The 18924-nt window shown below is 34.6% G+C and overlaps 1 protein-coding gene across 1 annotated transcript in view; it reads right to left on the minus strand.

The window, feature by feature from the left end:
• Window positions 1-18924, minus strand: part of LOC149419173 (uncharacterized) — a 74254-nt gene that overhangs the window by 20367 nt on the left and 34963 nt on the right. Inside the window, exon 2 of the mRNA XM_089637717.1 lies at window positions 18383-18521. Within this exon, the coding sequence (XP_089493843.1) occupies window positions 18383-18521 (139 nt within the window). The remainder of the gene's footprint in view (window positions 1-18382; window positions 18522-18924) is intronic.

The raw sequence follows: 18924 nt of genomic DNA on the forward strand, positions 1-18924 counted from the left end.
CGACCTTTGCTTAGCCGTGGGAATATCCGTTTTATTGGCAGCATGTCGTTTATTGTACATATAATGTTATAGATTTTGATTTTGTGGTAGGTTATATTTATTGCACTGTTTCTGTCCAGTGTAGTTTTTTTAATGCGAAACCACACAAGAACGCCCCTCTCTAAACAGTGTAAAAGCAGGGAAGCTATGTCATCACCCGGTTTGGTAGCTTTGTGAGGCGGGTGCAGTTAGAGGCTGTAGGAAGGAATTTATTAATGCGGGTCTTGAAGAGGCCCGGATTATATGATAAAAGAAAAACTGATGCCGGTAGCTCGTTCCACATACGAGCCGTCTTACACAAAAAAACGAGTCGATGAAGCGGCCCGTTTTCATGAAGGCGTGTACGTCGAGTTTCACGCGGGATCAATGCTGCTAGCTCACTATAGTAGGCTCCATAAAAATACCCGTAGAACAGACTCAGCATGCAGATAGTACATCTGATAGTAAATCTAGAAAAAAGTTTCAAAATGTTCAATTATTTTTTGTGTTGTTTTTTTTCAATTTTTGATTTCTGTTGTTTTGTGCAGCTACTTTTATACTATTCAATTTTTTTAAATGATCATCAAAAACATATTAATATAACATTTGAATAGCGCAGTTTCGTGTTATTTCTCTTAAGTGTCAACAAATTTATATAAAATACATGAAAACAAAAATAAAACTAATCATAAAAGAAAAAGACAAGTATCAATTTCTAACTGAAAACCGTACTCGACTTAAATATATTTTTCCATGCCCAAAATTAAACACTTCCTTTGCACAAAATTATTACACTTACCGAGCAAAAATTTTTTTCAATCGACTACCTGAAGAAATTAGAAACATTAATGATAACATCCAAATAATAAACACTGAAAAAATATTTTAAAGACAAACTTACAAAAAATAAAAATGTTTCCCATTGAATTAATCTTAAGAATAACTCACTTCAAATAAGTTTAAAATCATTTTATTTTTAATTACTTACTTATTGTAATAAAATAATGTACACTTCTCTTCCAAGCTAATGCTTCTATGGAAGAGGGGTCTTGAAATATTATTATAGAAGCGGAAATCCGGCAATTTCTAAAGGATCTGTCACACGGGGCGATTTTATCGCTACTGCTTGAATAGTAGCGAAAAAATCGCTTCGTGTAACAATGTACTCGTTGCGAGTGACTCAGCTAGCAGCTACTAAACAAGGTGGCGACTCGATTAGAGCACGTTCAAATCTAATCGACAGAAAAGCTCGAATTCGGGGGTCACGTGAACTATGTAGTTTGCCTCTAGTTGCCGCTGCACGGTGCTGCTGTCGCCTGGTCTTAATTGCTATTCGCTAGTTGCATTTTCAAGTTGTTATCAGTATATACTATGGAACTTTCTACTATCTACAAGCGATGGGTCATGACTCATTTTATTAAGAGCGGGAGCCATGGTATCAGCCCAAATATTTTCGTACGGCTCAAAGAGTCGACTCAATTGAACGATGGCTCAATTGAACGGGAGCCGAAAGCTCGAAGCATATGAAAATACTGTGCTCGCTTGATACAGCTCCCACGGTACTGCTCCTCGATACGGCTCACAGCTCCCAGCGTATGAATGTTGGTACGACGTTTGATATCGGTGCACGGTGCAAAATAAGATGCTAGGTATTTAGTAGGTATAGGTACATTTGTCCAAGTCCAGATGTCGGAGTGCCAGATGCCGTTCACGTCTCTGAGTATGTACATAATAACAATTAATACTCAGATAATTTTAATGGCACTGTTTTTCTAAAATATCTCCCGATAAAAAAGAATAACCGTTTAATTGAGCCGTGGTACGGTTCACCGGGAGTAGAACGAATACGGATCATTAAAAAGAGCTAACTCGATTGTGCGGCTCACTAATGAAGACTCATCGCTACTACCTACTCGCAGTTTCAGTAGCACCGTATGTCGGGAGCTAAGGAAAGGCTGCAAGAAGTGGCGATCGCCCGCCGTCGCAGCATAGCAGCGACAAATTTGCCCCGTGTGACCGAGCCTAAAGCATTTATTTCTTTATTGCACAATAATCTACGTTAAGTACACCTTTTTCTTTTAATGTACCACATAGCCTTTATTTCTTGGTCGTAGAAACATATATATGTAAATAAGATTTACCACTAGGAATTCTGTTAAATTACAATTCCATTCCAAATCTGTTCAAAAATATAATATTCAATGGAGCAAACTTAATCCAGTAACTGAAGAAATTTACTTTGCGGAAAGAAAACAGGTAATTCGTTTGATTGTCTCCCATATCTCATCGGACGGATAGAAGTTTTTGGAAAGTAGCGGTAGGTTAGATACTCAGTTTATTCTACCAGTTAGAGAACGAGTTGTTTATAGGTTTATTCTACTTATTATTATGCTAAAAAGCTCGGCTGTTGAAAAAAATGCTAATTTTTCTGTTTCCTTCTTCATTTAACATGGGTTCGCTTTAGACACATTACGCTATATTATGCGCGCATAATTTTTACGTAATATATGTTGGGACACACTACGCTATAATCTTCCTAAGGAGAGGGGGTCAGATCAATTGAGGAACTGCCGCGGAATATCATTTCTTTGTATCGGATCTGTCACTTTGACAAATCATAGGCGCATGATTACGGCGCTCCGTAAATTGTTCTGACCCCCTCTCCTGCCATAACACATCATCTCTTTAGGTGTGACAGGTCTGTATGGGATTGTATGGCGAGCTATATGGAGTTATATAAAACGCTTTGAACTTATAGCGTAATCTGTTACCCCCTTCACTCCTTTCTCCACAGATAATCCGCATGGATTGAATAGCTACTGAGGGCGTGTCCGGTGTACCAGAAGTAAGGTCAGTTTTCGCTTACGTCATGTAAAAGTTCGCTAGTTAAAAAAACGAATTTTTTCATTACTACCAGAGAGCCTACAAAATCGAAAGGTTTTACGAAAAATGGCGACATCAGTTTTCCTCCAAATCGGTATAGATCACATTTCTATGGTTTTACTGCTCTTTGATACTGCAGGAAATCTTCAAGGCCGCGTGTGTAGAGTTAATAATGTAACAACAATAAAAAAAGTAAATCTAACATATTTACAAATGTTATGTAAATATGAAAATTTAATCCGGGACATATTCGAAAAGGTCATTCCTGCGAAAATGTATTCATAAAATACCAAATGGGGTGCTCCACGAAAGTAACAAATTTACAACCTTTTTGATGTTTTGCATAATAAACCTTTAACATGGTGAAAAGCGAGCGAATCTTGTACATTCCATATTTTCTTTTCCATTTTTCATATCATCCCTTAACTCAACCCCACTCTTCTATTAAACTATTCAAACACTTTAACCAAAATCATTCCATAAAAAACGTTTTAGTGCCTTTTCTCTCTTTTTGTGAAATACTTGTACACAAACCCCCGTGTTATTGTACTGTACTGGAGTTTTTTTTACTTCCAAAGCCACATGAGTCTAAATTTTAGATCGCGCAAAAAGGTACGAGAGGATACGTAAATAATATGCTAGCCCAACCACGGAGTTCAAACTCCTCATAAACACGACTTTAAAGGCTTACCGGCTGTGTAATACGCCCTCAAATATTTAAAGGCACACAGGGTTTGCATTCTTGTTAAATTAATAGACTTCAACAATGCGTTAAAAATGAGTTCTCTGCGCGGTTAGTTAGCTCAAAACATTAAAAAAAATCAAACACAATTTCCTTCGTAAATAAATACGGATACAGGTAAATTATTTTTAAGAAGATGTACCTTAAAATATCTAATTTGATAATTACTAGCTGAAATTTGCTCGACTTTTCTCTACTTTCTACAAATATAATGTGCATAAATTATATACATAAACCTTCCGGAAGAAATTTTAGAAATGGTAGTGACAACCTTATCAAAATTCGTTGCGTAGTTTAGAAGAACTAAGCCTAGAAACAGACATACGGATGTCGTCTTTATTTTAGTATAATGGAGATTAGATTTTTGTTAGGAAATTGAAGAATTTAAAAAAATATTAAAATGTAAACTATTTATTTATTTACGCCCGTTAAAATACTTTTACAAAAAAACTTTTTACACGATTTATATAATATACTCATTAACAGTGCTGTAGATTCAATTAAATTGAATTTATGGATCTAAAACATCACAAAATCGTTCATTTTTGTTCTATTGTAAAGAAGAATTATTAATTACATAAACAGTATATATCAACTATACCTATAATAAGGACGGATTGCTTGGGAGAATTTGAACAATTTATCAAATTTCAACGTTCAATTTCGGGTTCTGTGAAAGTCCTATTCAAGTTCTGTTATTATACCACTATAGGCTAGTTGCTTGACAGAACTGAAATAATAACAGAACTTGAAAAAAATCCTTCACAAAACTTGAAAATTAACTTGGAATTTAGAGAATTGTTTATATTCTCCGGAACAACCCGCCCGTAGTAACAGACCTTGCTTTTTGAAGGCAGCTTCATTGATGCTAAATATGTCGATATCCAAATTGATTCTGTTCAACAGCCAGTTTGATTTCCCCGCCAGCATGACCAAAGACTAACATTCTATGCTGCCGGTGACGGAGATAACCATCAGGAACATAGAAATGAATGCTCTCCATGAAAGTTTTCAAACCATCCACGTATCAGTCTGAAGAAATGTGTAGCAATGCGTACATCCCTTTCGACTCGTAGATGGTTCATACCCAGAATAAATTCGGTAGGATACAGCCACAGAAATCTCAGAAATTTGATAGTATGTCTGTTTTACGAAAAAAAAATCAACAAGTACGTAATGGAAGGTAGAGATGTGAAATAAAAGTTGACGTAAATATAAGAGTATTTATTATGACGTGTACTTGCGGTATGTATCACATCGGGATGCATATATAATAAATCACATGTCGTAGGGATGAGGATCTGTGCTCGACGCCGCGCGGGCGGAGACAGTGATGTTGTGGTCATATGAAGATGAAGTTCACGAATCTTCCAATGTTCTTCCAAACCGATGTTTCGTGGGTGGTGGAAATGAATGGTGGTGAATTCCGTAGTGTGTTCGTAGCAATCTGTTTCCGAACTAGTCCTAAAACCTTTGATATTATCGGTGCGAACAAATACATTCAAACATGTACACTTCAAAATGATTTTCCTGTATACACCGGGATTTTCGCGGGTAACTCATACATTCATATTTTATGTCCATTTAATACTAGAGCAGACCCGTGAAAAATCATGGAAGCATTTAAAAAGATTGTGTTAAAAATAAAAGTAAAAATAAAAATTCAACAACCAACTGTTTTATGAACAAACAGACATGAAATAATTATATTAACTGAAAATAAAAAAGAAGCAGAATTTTACTTAATACAACCAGAATTATATTGCGTAGTTAATAATTGTCAGAAGAATAAAAAACAAAGCTGTATTTCAAAGTGATTCGTGTGTATTCTGTAAATAATTCATTTTGATTTATATTTCCTTTTCGTAGAACACAGACTTTGATATTAGAGCTTTTTATATCTACGCATTAATAAACAAGTAATGTAGGTAGATACTATTTTGTAGGCTTTACGATCATTGCGATAAAAGTAATCCTCAAAAGATAGTCGAATTCATAATTTTTTTTTTTAATTCCTACATTAATTTTGCAGATATCACATTTGCAGAACCTGGCATATTTTAAAACTGGTATTTCCTCGGTGTATGGTTTTAGACAACCATTAAGAATTGAAGCATGGCTTTAATTAAATCTCTATTTTTGGTTTTTTATAGGAAAAATTATAGTTTCCCTGGTTTGGTAAACCATTTTTTAATGAAATAAAGTTATTATGTTAAATTAAACTAATGAGAGGACATATTGGAATACGTAAATAAGGAAAACGTAATGGAAAAACGTATACCTACTTATCACATATATTCTCAGAATTGAATCGTACTTTGTTACTGTTTCGCCTTTGTAATGCTGTAAGGAAATGGAATTTTGAGAAAATTAAAGGATTTTCAGGAAAATTACAAGTAAATCAGTAAATTTTTGGATTTCTCAAAAACAATGTAAATTTGCGAAAGATATTGTAGGTTTGTAAATATTAATGGATGCTTGTGAAAATTTATGAAAAATGTGGTTTTTTGTATTTTTATGAAATTGCATGAAGATTAATGGAATAAGCTAAGAATTTCAATATGGTAAGAAAAATAATTAATTAGCATACCAATTTATATAAATATATATAGAAAATACTTTTTTTAATAAGTTAGATCATAAATTACTTCAGTATTTATTATTTATGTCAAATTCAAACCTGTTTTTCAGCTTCGCCTTTTTTGTATTTAATGCTTTCTACATAACTACATCCAATTCACTTTTACGCTAACGTATGTATTCGTAAAGAGTCCAAAGGTATATTTTACACATAAAAACGAGCTGCCATCATTCAGTTTCGTGGTCCATAAAACCGCCCCTAACTTTTACGTAATCCCACGTCTCCCATTTCTCCCACACACTTCAAGAGTGTCATAAATTGCCGTTGAAAGTGACGAAGAGCAACGACACAACTTTTCGTTCAGGAGTCATAGATTGACGCGCTCGAATTTATATTATTTTACGGCGTGGGCAGACACTAGGAAAGGTTGTAGTCATGGGGTATGTTTTCTGTTTTTGTGTTAGAATTTCTTTAAGCTACTAGTTTTTCAGGCTAGCCCGATAGTCAATGCAGATAATTTTATTATTATATCCAGATGGGCAGATTGTTAGGCGGGTTAAGGTAGAGGCTGTAGATTGGGATTTATTAATGCGGGTCTTGAAGGGGTCCGGATTAAATTAATTATATAAATATTTATTGGCTCTCTTGAAAATTGTGTAAAACTGTTTTTTTATTATTAGGAGTCAATGTACACTTTTTTTCTTATGTGTTAAATGTAACTAATAGTACTTAAATACGGAATTTTTACCGGGTTGGTAAAAAACCTAAAATATTAAAATTTTCCCTACTACCATCAGTAATGGAGGATCGAAAAAACCGAACTTTTTCACCGTTTGTTGCTATACTACAGCTGTGTGGGATTTAGATTTTTTTCTCTTGCTAATCGAAGTGTTTTCATGAATTAAAAATAAAAATTTTTTTGGAATAAATTTTTCAATACCACATAATATTGTCAATCTAATATTTTCTTCAAATATTATATGAAAAAATGATGTGAAAAAGGAATATTGTGTTTGTTCCATCGTATTTCTATTGAAGGTGCTCTAAAGAACGAACGAAAGATCACTGTCTTTTTCTATATCGATGCGGTGTACAAAAAGAAAGATAAACGCGTGCCCAACAAAAATTGTGCACGGTTGACATTTTCCACATAAGAACGGGGCGTTTTAACGACTCATTCTTGTGCAGAACAGCTCGGCTGTGTTTCCAACTCCGTCTAATGCATTTCCATTGTCCTTCAATATGGTTCAGTCCTTCTACCTTACAAAAATACCCCCACAAAGCATTCTGAAAGATGGAAAAGGCCTCAAGGGAAAAAAATGGTATCCGTACAACTCAACACAATGAAAATTCAACACTTCTTTAAAAAGTAGTATAAAGTCATGAAAAGTTATGAAACAAAGCTAGGTTAAATATGTTACATAGGTCAGGTTTTTAGGATAGTTTTTTTCATCACTTTTTATCACCTTTTGGTGTGTTGAATTTTCACTGTGTTAAGTTATCATGGAACCGAAAAAATAGTGCCTTCTGTATAGAGTCAACATAGAAACAAAGCGCTGTGAAGATGATTAGTTTTATAAGTACTTCATAAGAAAAGTTTCACGATAAAACTCATAGGACGCAGTTTTAAACTACGGGGGTTTTCAAAAATACATTTTTGGAGCATAACTTCACTTCGTATACACCAAATAAAGTTTATTACCATGAATTATTTTATCTAAGAAAGCAAAGCATCCCAAAGTTAAATGCATTACACATATAAATGGGGATAGAGAATTTTTACATTGGCGTATTTTCATGAAAAACATATTTTTCGGGTAAACAAAAAATATTTTTCTTTCCTTCCTTTTGTTCATTGTCCATATATAACGTCAATACTACGGATTTATTCGGCGTTATACGACTTTAGTTGTTACCGGATTAATGCTAATTACAACGTTTTCTACTAATTCATCGTCTCTATAAATGTAAAAATAATCAGTTCTACTAGCTTGTCGGTTTGGTGGACGACTTTTGAGTGGAATAGAGATTTTTTACGTGAATACCTCATGAAAGTCTCTGTAACGTGTTCTATTACACGAAAATGAACTGTAAATCAAATCCACAAACAACGACAATGTAAAGCTCATTCAATTGGTTTTGAAAAATCACGAGAAATGTGGAATGAAGGAAACAGCCTACCTTGAATTCCCAAGAATCCCGGCAATAGGGCACTCGGCGAACTTGCACTGTTCACAGGGTGAAATTTCCTTCAAAACGAGATAATCTTTAATATGATTTTTATATATGCAAACAGAGCACAAAGCATGTGAATATACGACGCGGACTAATATACGATTACACATTCTTGCTACACGACACGAATTCGAATGTTGTACTTGCGACAATTTACAATGCAACAAAATCATCTTATTCTTTCCAATGTGGGTAAGGCTGTTTTTAAGGAAGGAAATGGATAGTAGGTATGATAGTTGGTATATGATGGGAAATTATGGTAGGTATTATCCCAAGCTGTTTCAATACTAAACAGTCTCGATTTGGGTAATTTAAGAGGCTGAAGGTGGTGGGAGAGATTGTACAGGTTACAGGGAAAAGGAAGGTGGGGGAGTAACTGGCTATTCAGATCTAGTCACCAAACACAGCCAAAGCCATTTCAAGCAACGTTACGATACTGAATGATGGTCTTACACCAGGACGATACTGATAGTATCTTCCACCCTGGAACATGCCGCAAATATACAAATTATTATTTTGAATTAACAATTGTAAAATAACACAAATTTCAATTAAAACTTACTTGCGCATGACGGGATTTGAACCATCGAGTTGAGTTTAGGACCTTACCGCTTGACTACGGAGATCATCATGGCTATATCAAACGAATGAGAACACAAAACATATAAAAAATACCAAATTTCCACTTATCTATTGAAGTATAACACACATAAAATCCACAATAATCTATTTCGGATAGTACCGAAGTTGCTTGAAGATGCCCAGAACGTTAACATATGAAGTTTATTTTTATCCAATTTATTCTTTGCTGATTTCAAAATTAGATAGGGATTTTATACCTTGGGTTAGAGTCAGCCCGTAGAGAGCGAATTTTGGCTCATTCCCTATTCAGGGCAGATAAGCATTGCTTCCGGATAACATGGATACCGTATGTAGGGAATAATTTACACAGTTAAGTGCATCCTTACTATTATAATCCCCTCACAAATAAAAACCTCTAAAATAACATAATAACGTCTATTTGCGTGGTCCTACATTGAAATAATATAATATGCTTGTAATCGCAAGGCGAATCAAGAATGAACTGTAAAATTAATTGTGAACTTGAAGTTGACACAACGATGGTTAGAAATGGTGAACAGGGAGTAAGGAAGGAATCCGACTTACCCCTTTGATGTTCGTCAACGATGTTGATGGTTGGTTTCACTCACGGGAGATGATTTATTTCACACGCAACTTCCACAACATCTGGGTTGGGTAAGAAACACACTGAGGGAACCGAATATATTCAGTGCACAGTATTCTACCCCGAGTTGACGAACTACAACAATACACGTTAATTGTTAATTTACAACAATAAACGTAACCGGCTTCATCAATAAACTGATTTGACAGTTACGTTTATTGTTGTATATGTCACACAAACGTGGGTACAGTCGGATAATGACAGGTACTTGTAGGTAATAGGATGGGAAAATTTCAAGGACAATGTTAAAGAAGTAGTTGCATCAACAATGCTTTTACATACATTAAAGTTTTAAGTGACCAACAAAAAAAATGACAGTAAGTAACACAACGCCCAATAGCATTCACGTTTCACTTTTGTCTGTACTCCTCAACTCCATAACAGCTATATCGGGGAGGTCCGTATGCGTACCGTCTCCCCGGGAACCATTTGTTAGTTAACCAACCACCACTCCTGCCATAGGTCACCCCAAGTAGTTCGATACCTTTAGTGACTTAGCAGGGGTACGAGGGTTCATGGGGTGAGGTTTGTCTAGGTTTGTGCGTTGACTCTCTCGACGCATCGCCTTGTACCGCAGAGGGAGGGATGGATTCATACTTCTGTCACTCCTGGTCACATCCAGCCCCAGATTCATGCCCACCCCTACACCCACCCATACCCGAACTTCCTCTCTTTCCTTACCCTAAAAAGATCCTCCGCACAGCATCCCCCAAGATGTCATAGGCCCTGAAAGTTTTTTGAAAGACAAATTATTTTTTTGCGCCCATAATTACGTAATATGAATACGAATATACGTAATATGTCCGTAAGAAAACTCAATTCTTTTAAGACAGGCATTAATAAAGCGAACTTTTCTATAATATATCGTATATTTGCGGCACGTTCCAGAGTGCAAGATACTCTCAGTATCGCCCTGGTGTAAGACCACCATTCAGAATTGAAACGTTTGCTTTAAATGGCTTTGGCTGTGTTTGGTGACTAGATTTGAATATCCAGATACTTCTCCACCTTCCCTTTCCCCTCCACATGAGGTACAACGACGTACTCCCTTATAACGTACACAATTGAGGATGTCATAGTCTCACTGGCTCCAGACGGTTGGGAGCAGTTAAAAAAAAACATTTCACTTAACTTTTGAAATTTATATAAAAAATAATTATTTGAGAAATGGCAAACCTTGACCAGGTGAATTGTTCGACGGTTTGCTGTTTTATATAAATATGTCCAATTATACAGGAGCATCTGTGGTAAAGTTTTAAATGCAAAAAATAAGCTTGGTGTTGATGTGTCTAACCATAATAGAAAAGGAGAAAAAACGGGTTATTTGAGAACGTATCATTTGGTGACAGATATAGCACTACCTAGCCCGAATGGTTAACAAAATATAACAAAACGATTTATTAAGGTTAAATATTTGAGTGCGTTTTTCAGGAGTAGAATTAGGGGCAAAAGTCGAGCTCAACGGCCGCTTGGGAAAATACCTACAGGTGGAAATGCGGTAATCACGCCAAGCCACAAACCGTAAAAAAGTCGGGCTTTTCCGTATATGAATGGCTAAATGCTGGAAGGGGTTGACTTACCCCACATTTACTAATTTTAAAGGAGACGTAAAATAATTTTGATCAGGGTTGTTTTTTTTGGTTTTTCAGTATTTATAATTTGAAACGCTTTGGAATTATTTAAATCTAGATATTTAAAGTTTGGTCACCTTTCTATAGTAGACGGTATTTATTTTAAGAATTTTTACGATTTAATTGAGAAAGTGTAATTTTTTGTATTACTTAAGAATTTCTCTTGGAGTCAATGGGATTCACAAATAGAACGATGTTGTGTGGCTAAAGGAGAAAAGAAAGATACTAACTAACTAACAAGCAGAGAGGACGGACTGCCAAACAACTCGGTCTTGGCACACACTCCTTGCCTCATTCACATTCATACGTTTTATTATTCTGACTCTTGATATGGCCCGACTCTTCCTCGGGCGTCCCCGACTTCTGCTACCATTCGCATTTGCGTCATATATTCTCCTTACACTTCTTTCTCTGCTCATTCGTTCTACATGTCCAAACCATATAAGCCTCCCTTTCTTAATCTTACTCATTACGCTTACATCAGCCTTGCACTCTTTGCGGATCTCCATTTATAAAAAAAGCACCTGCTAATTCAGATCCTGAATCCATGATATATGGCTAAAACCATTCTTAGTGAGATTAATCACACACATTAACATAAAAATGTCAACCACTATAATACGTGTTATAGAAAACTATATATACAAGATATGCATAGAAAAATGTTTACATTATTTAGTATTCCACAATTTCATCGATGTGTTATTATTAAATACCTGCACTGGAATTCGATTGAGGTTTTCGTACGTTTCATTCTGCAGTGTGGTCGATAATATGGAGCATCTGTTATTATAACTCTTCCGTCGCTTGGGCTCTTTTGACTAGCGAAATCATATTCGTTTGAGTTAGTATTAACAAGCGATAACTACCTACCTACTGCAGATAATTTGAAATTAAAGTCGATGAGTTTGAATAACTTTATCATCGGGGCGCACATTTATAAAGCAAACCATTTAAGTCACGGTGATGACTGTAATAGAGTAGCTTTTGTTTGAGCAAAATATTTTACAGAGCCTATACCGTTTTAATCACGATGAAGATTGTAACATTTTGGATTTTGTTTGTGAAAATCATTTACAATGCCTATACCGTTTCAATTACGGTGAAGATTGAAACACATTAGACTTTGTTTGTGGAAATCATTTACAAAGCCTATACCATTTCAATTACGGTGAAGATTGAAACACATTAGACTTTGTTTGTGCAAATCATTTACAAAGCCTATACCATTTCTGTCATGGTGATGACTTTAATAGAGTGGGTAGCTTTTGTTTGCACAAATCATTTACATAGTTTATACCATTTCAGTCACGGTAACGACTATAATAGATTAATATAAACCTAACATAACCTATAAACCGCATTAGACTAGATTTTGCCATCATTATCAATGTTCCAATCTAAATAATTAAATTATTTATATGGACTGAAATGGCTTTGTTATCGCGGTGCGTATAACGACACTACATTAAAAAAGTGTATAATACCCGGAATAAATTTATTCAAGAAATAACCCATTTCTGCATTGCTATTAAGAAATATGTATGAAAAAATAATAACACCTTTGCAGTATATTGTTTCTACAAACAAGACGCTGAAAATTGTCTTTCGTGCAAAGACGTAGTAAACCCGTTTCTGCACTTAGCTGTTCATACTGCTTTCTTCATTGTAGGTACTTATAATACTGGGTGACTCGTAACCCATGGCTCAAATGAAGTGGGGTGATAGGGGAGGTTATTTGCAATAAAAATGACCGAGCATATTGTGCTACAATTCTTAAATTTTCAATGTTATATTAATTTTTGAATTGTAAAAAGCCAGTACCAACGCCTTCTATGAAAAAGTATTAAAAGAAAAAGAAAGTAGTTTTTTTATGAACTGTGAATCCGTATTATAATAGTAAAACTTATTTAAATTCAAACTTGGTATGCAAATGAAGCTGAAACAAAAAAAAAATACTAGAGAAAGTTGAACCACAACTAAAAAATTTCGACAGTTTATACTGATTCCAAAAAGGTGTGACTAATTGGTAACTCTCTAAAAAATGATTATTATTTCTAGTATGAATTTCTTAAAAGTGTTTGAAATCAAATTTAATTTTACTAGATCTTTTCAAGTTTAAAGTTACTTATATGTTAGGTTGTGGTCAACATTTTTAACAATAAAAGGAAAGGTTATTTTCAATCGAAATATGTTGTGGTCCAATTCCTTATCCTTAACTCCTCTGGCTAATTTGGGAAAAAAACTATTACCCGTAGAGTTCATTTGATCGCTTTCCAGTACACCTCGTATGTTCTCATATAAATCGTCGTGTCTCCCTTACCGCCATAGTCACAAACATGAACTAAGGGTGTTAAATATAAAATACTGAGCTTTATATTCAAATCTAGAAATGAAACACAGAGTAATTAAAATGTACACCTATATGAAATTTTTAATTAATTATTTGTCTAAAAAACTACAAAAAATGAAGTAGCTGCAAATGTTTATAATTTTAGTTCAGTTTTTATACGAAACAACTTATGGTTGGTCATTTTTAAAACTTTTGAAGTTTGATTTCACAATTTTAATATTTCAAAAATAGTATTTTTATAGTAAAATTTGAAAGTATATTTCATAATCTTTCAAATACAATTTTTCGTTGTATATTATATACGTTTAGAAATATTCCATATTTGGATTTTATTGAGATGCGGAAATACGCACAAATTCTCAGACATTCTGAGAGCATCTTTAAGAAGTATAACGGTCAATAAGCCAGATGACCATTATTTCTTGTATTTTTTTTTAAATACAAAAAATCATATAACATTGAAATGGTTACGAATTGGAGCACAACATATTCCTTCAATAACCCTCCTTATCACCCCACTTATAAAGTTTAATACATAGCTTACAAGACACCCTGTATATGAGTTGTATTTATACAGCTAGGCGGGTAGTTCACTTGGTTAAAGTAAAGTAGGGTGACTGATGCAGAACAGTTGACCTAAATAATAACACTGACTCAGCATTAATATGCATAATGTACTATTTATTATTTATGTGAAACGATATATTCACTATTTATTAACAACTAATTTATTCATATATGCTTGTTCATAAATAGTGAATATTTATTTGAAACGATATATTCACTTTTTATGAACTACTAATTTATTCATATATGCTTAGACGGCTTGGTCATGAACGAGTAGAATAGAGAGTGGAGTGTCCGGCAAATATAATATGACATTTAAATGGAAGGAAGAAGATATCGAGAATGCCACAGAAGGATGATAATGAGGTGGCTTGATCAAGTAAGTCAGATGAAGTCAGAAGTCGTCATAGTCGTCGTTTCAAATGTTTCTGGTTTTCACACTTCAGGCCATAATTTCAAATTATGGAGAAGGAAAGTGAATGGATTTATAAAATTAATTTTATATGATCAAATTTCATAATTTTACGCAAGATTAGAGACGAATTCAGACATAGTAGATACGAGATGTTGAACGGAGGGGAGGCAATTTTAGATAAGGCTTAATCTTGATAGAAGAGAAGAGATGTTTGTTTTGAGAAGGACAGCCAAAAAAATATTAGGGACAACTGGCAGATTTTATTGATGGAAGTGAAAACGTAAGTTAACAAGACCTTATATTCTTTTTAATAAAAAGACAAATAACTTTGTTTTCATCACTTTATTTGTACACAATCAACATGTTTCGTGAACAATGTTCACTTCTTCAGGATCAAACGTATACGTTTATTAGTATACGTTTATTAGTATACGTTTATTAGTATACGTTTATTAGTATACGTTATTAGTATACGTTTGATCCTGAAGAAGTGAACATTGTTCACGAAACATGTTGATTGTGTACAAATAAAGTGATGAAAACAAAGTTATTTGTCTTCTTATTAAAATAAATAATGCCATCACAAAGTAAAAACCTTTCCGAAGAAGTTTTCTTCGAAAAAGAAACTAATATTTGTGATTAACTATTATTTTTAAAATAAATTACAAAAAAAAAAAAACTAAACATTTACGCCATGCGATTAAGTTCAGTAATATTAGCAGTCAATTCTGTTTGTAATGTAATAAGTAGATATTGGACGAGACTGGATGAATGAAGCATCGTTCTGTCACGCCACATAAGAATCGACCTTCCCCGCACATAGTTTTGGTAGCCGGACGGAAAGAGCAGATGAGGTCATGCCGGCGTAGTTGCGTACAAGATCGACTTCCCACGCAAGAGTCGGTATTACCCCCCTAGGCGCGCCAAAAGACGTTTCGCATAATAAATATGTGATCTAAATTTCGCACATCGATATCACAGAAAGTACAATCTGGGGTGCTTAGTTCACTCACAAATATCACCTTACTAATTAAAATAATACATATTTGCCCCTAGTAAATGCTACTTTCAGAATTGCAGTGACATTTCTTTAGTCAGGTTTAGCAACTAGGTCTGAAAAACTTGCTTCTTCACAACCTTTCTCTTTGTCTATTCTTTAAAGTACTCAATTCCACCAGATTTAAAACAGACATCGAATTGCGGATTGTACGGTAATGTCCTACTATCAGATATTAGAAAAGAATAAAAGCAATGTTTTATTTTGCACTTCGACCCGTTAAGATAATGCTCAAGAACGGTAACGAGGGGGGACGTGAAATGTCTACGTTGAGAACATACAAAAAACACGTATGTATATAGGTCTGTAACTACGTGACATGCTTTAAAAGTTTAAGAAAAATCTCCGATAGTTCGGGAAGAATCGACCCATACAACACCGAAATACCAAGAAGCTTGAAGCTGAACTGGTTACGTAAGCTGAAATATCGTAAAGCGTATATTCTTTTTATACAGAGTATTAAACTATAGCGCGCACAGCAACATTGCGTTTACTCAATAAATAATTAAGAAAGTTTTGCAACATTTAACGGAAAGGCTTGTGTTTATCCAAGTATCAAAAATAAATACCTTAGGTTTGTTACCTTCTAACCCCGAAAAAATATTGTTATTGTCATAATTATAAATTAATGAAATATATATTACAACCAAGGACCAAATAAAACACCTCTATATTCAATGATTGCTACAAGTAATAACGCATAAAATAAAGAATAACACCATTCTTATTTTATGTAATGATGTAACAACCTAATCTATTGATACTAGTAGTTTTGTGAATAGTAGACCTCGCGTCTAAAAAATAATTTTTAATTTAATAAATCAAAAGCCAATATCCTCTGAAATCTTAAGATTTTTAAGTAGGTTGGTAGGTATTCCTTATTTCAAATAAAACACTTTGTCTAAAGAAACGTCACTATCTCAATGACAATTCATTATTTTCACATTCTTAAGGTAGGCAGGTACCATAATATTTACTATGACTTGATTAAGAAACTTGTAGGTTAAAGTTACGCCAAACACGCGCCTAACCTTTCTACACGTTTCAGTATGAAAACATAACTTTTTGTGCTTCAGGCTCCAGAGTTCCGCTGTTAAATGTTTTGCTGACTTTTCTGTTTCCACACTTCCACTAGATGATTCAATCTACAGGTTCATTCCTTCCTTTCCACAGAAATACCCTTCACATAAAAAAGATTCAAATATATATATATATATATAGGATTTAGCAATTTTTCAAGCGCGCCTACACTTCGGGGACATTTGCGTACTTTGAGGATAGGCGCAAAGTTTCTATATTTACAGGATTTTCCAATAAGAGGTGTTATTTTGAAAAGCCCGTTTTTTCGGTAGATGTTACTTTTGAAGCTGTCATTTTTTGACATTTGACAATTAAAAACTACGCCATTAATAAAAATGGAACTATACACGCTTCAAAAATGCATTAAAATTATTAAAATTCACTTGAGTGAATCATATGCAAATCACATTGAGTGATGAGGCCCATTTCCACCTCGGTGGCTTCGTCAACAAGCAAAATTGTCACATCTGGGGCTCGGAAAACTCAAGAGTTATTGTTGAAAAGCCTCTCTATTCTCAACGTGTGACTGTTTGGTGTGGTTTATGGCCCGGCGGAATCATTGGACGTTACTTTTTCAAAAATGAGGCTGGAGCAACAGTTACGGTGAATGGATTGCGCTATCGAGAGATGATTAATGATTATTTATGGCAGGAATTGAATGGTATTGATTTGGACAATGTTTTCTTTCAACAAAACGGTGCTACGTGCCACACAAGCAAGGAAACCATTGATCTTTTACGATTGAATATTAAAATAACACCTCTTATTGGAAAACCCTTTATATGTATATACATTAATATTGTCGTGTAAATTTTGAGTTTTTTTTATACTTAAGGCCGTTTTATACAGTGAATTTTTTTGGTCCAGTTTCTAAACAGGTAGTCGTTTAGCATGAAATCGGTGTGAAAAAAAGTACTTATTACAGTTAAAGATGGCGGACATTATTTGACATCTGTCGTCATTTTACTGAACCATATTATGTGGAGATATTGCAAGATTATTCTGTTTTACATTTAAAATATTATGTGTTATGTGTTCAGTGCTGTGAATTTTGCGTATATCATCTCTGTGACAAATGACAGATGCATTCTATTGGCGATGCCATTATCTGACGATTTAGTACCGTCTTATAATATGATTCTCCAATGGCTACTGTCTGCATTAAAATAATGATCTTGTAAAGCAAAGATTTCTCAGACGGGTTCCAATTTAGTTTCCAAATGGGGATCGGTATATAAAAAAGCAATAATATTAAAAGAATAATCCAATTGAATATTGAATGGATACACGGTGTCGGGAAACTCGTAGTACAAGTGGGGAAACTGGTAAAACTTGGTATTTTTTAGGTCAAATTAGAAAAAAAATTGATCGCTTAGGGGTAAATTTCAGCTGTTTAATGCCTTTTAAAACTACGCCGAAGGGATCCTAAAGATTATTTAACCCCTTGGCTTGCGAAAAAAAGAAAAAAAATGCTCACACCAAAAATAAAAACGAGTTTTCTATGTGATTCGCCAGTTTCGCGATTGTACTACAGGATTTTCAGGATATACTGGATAAATAGGTATTGTACTGACCCTGGCAACTTTTCCATCGAGATACCACTGTAGTTTAGTGGTGGTTCCGTTAGCCAGCACCTCCAACATGTTACGGTTCCAAGTCACGTGCTCCCAGTGGTCCGTCATGATGGCCGCGCACAGCATCGCCGTGGAGCAGCTGCAACACATAAATAATATACTATTGCAAGCGAGTAGATATAAAGCTGATATAACAATGTTTGACCTCCCGTGGTACTGCAGCGCTTCGGCGTGTCAGTCGCATGGTGGACGCGCGCACCATCGTTGTGATGCGGCTGCATCTAAAATATTTTCGTTTGATATAAATGCTATTGAGGTTGTTGATCGCTCGGGAGCTATTGAGGTTGGGAGGTGATGTCGGTGACGGTGATAAGCGCAAGTAAATTTTATTTGAATAATTTGTGTTATTTTATTTAGAATATAAATAGTATATTTGAGACACGTTCAGGAGTGGAAGATGATGTCAGTATCGCCCTTGTGTAAGACCACCATTCAATTGAAATGTTGCTTGAAATGGCTTTAGCCGTATCTGGTGACGAGAT

The sequence above is a fragment of the Hesperophylax consimilis genome, chromosome 12 (assembly GCF_061612785.1).
Source record: "Hesperophylax consimilis isolate HC1 chromosome 12, BYU_Hcon_1.0, whole genome shotgun sequence".
NCBI classification, from domain to species: Eukaryota; Metazoa; Arthropoda; class Insecta; order Trichoptera; family Limnephilidae; genus Hesperophylax; species Hesperophylax consimilis.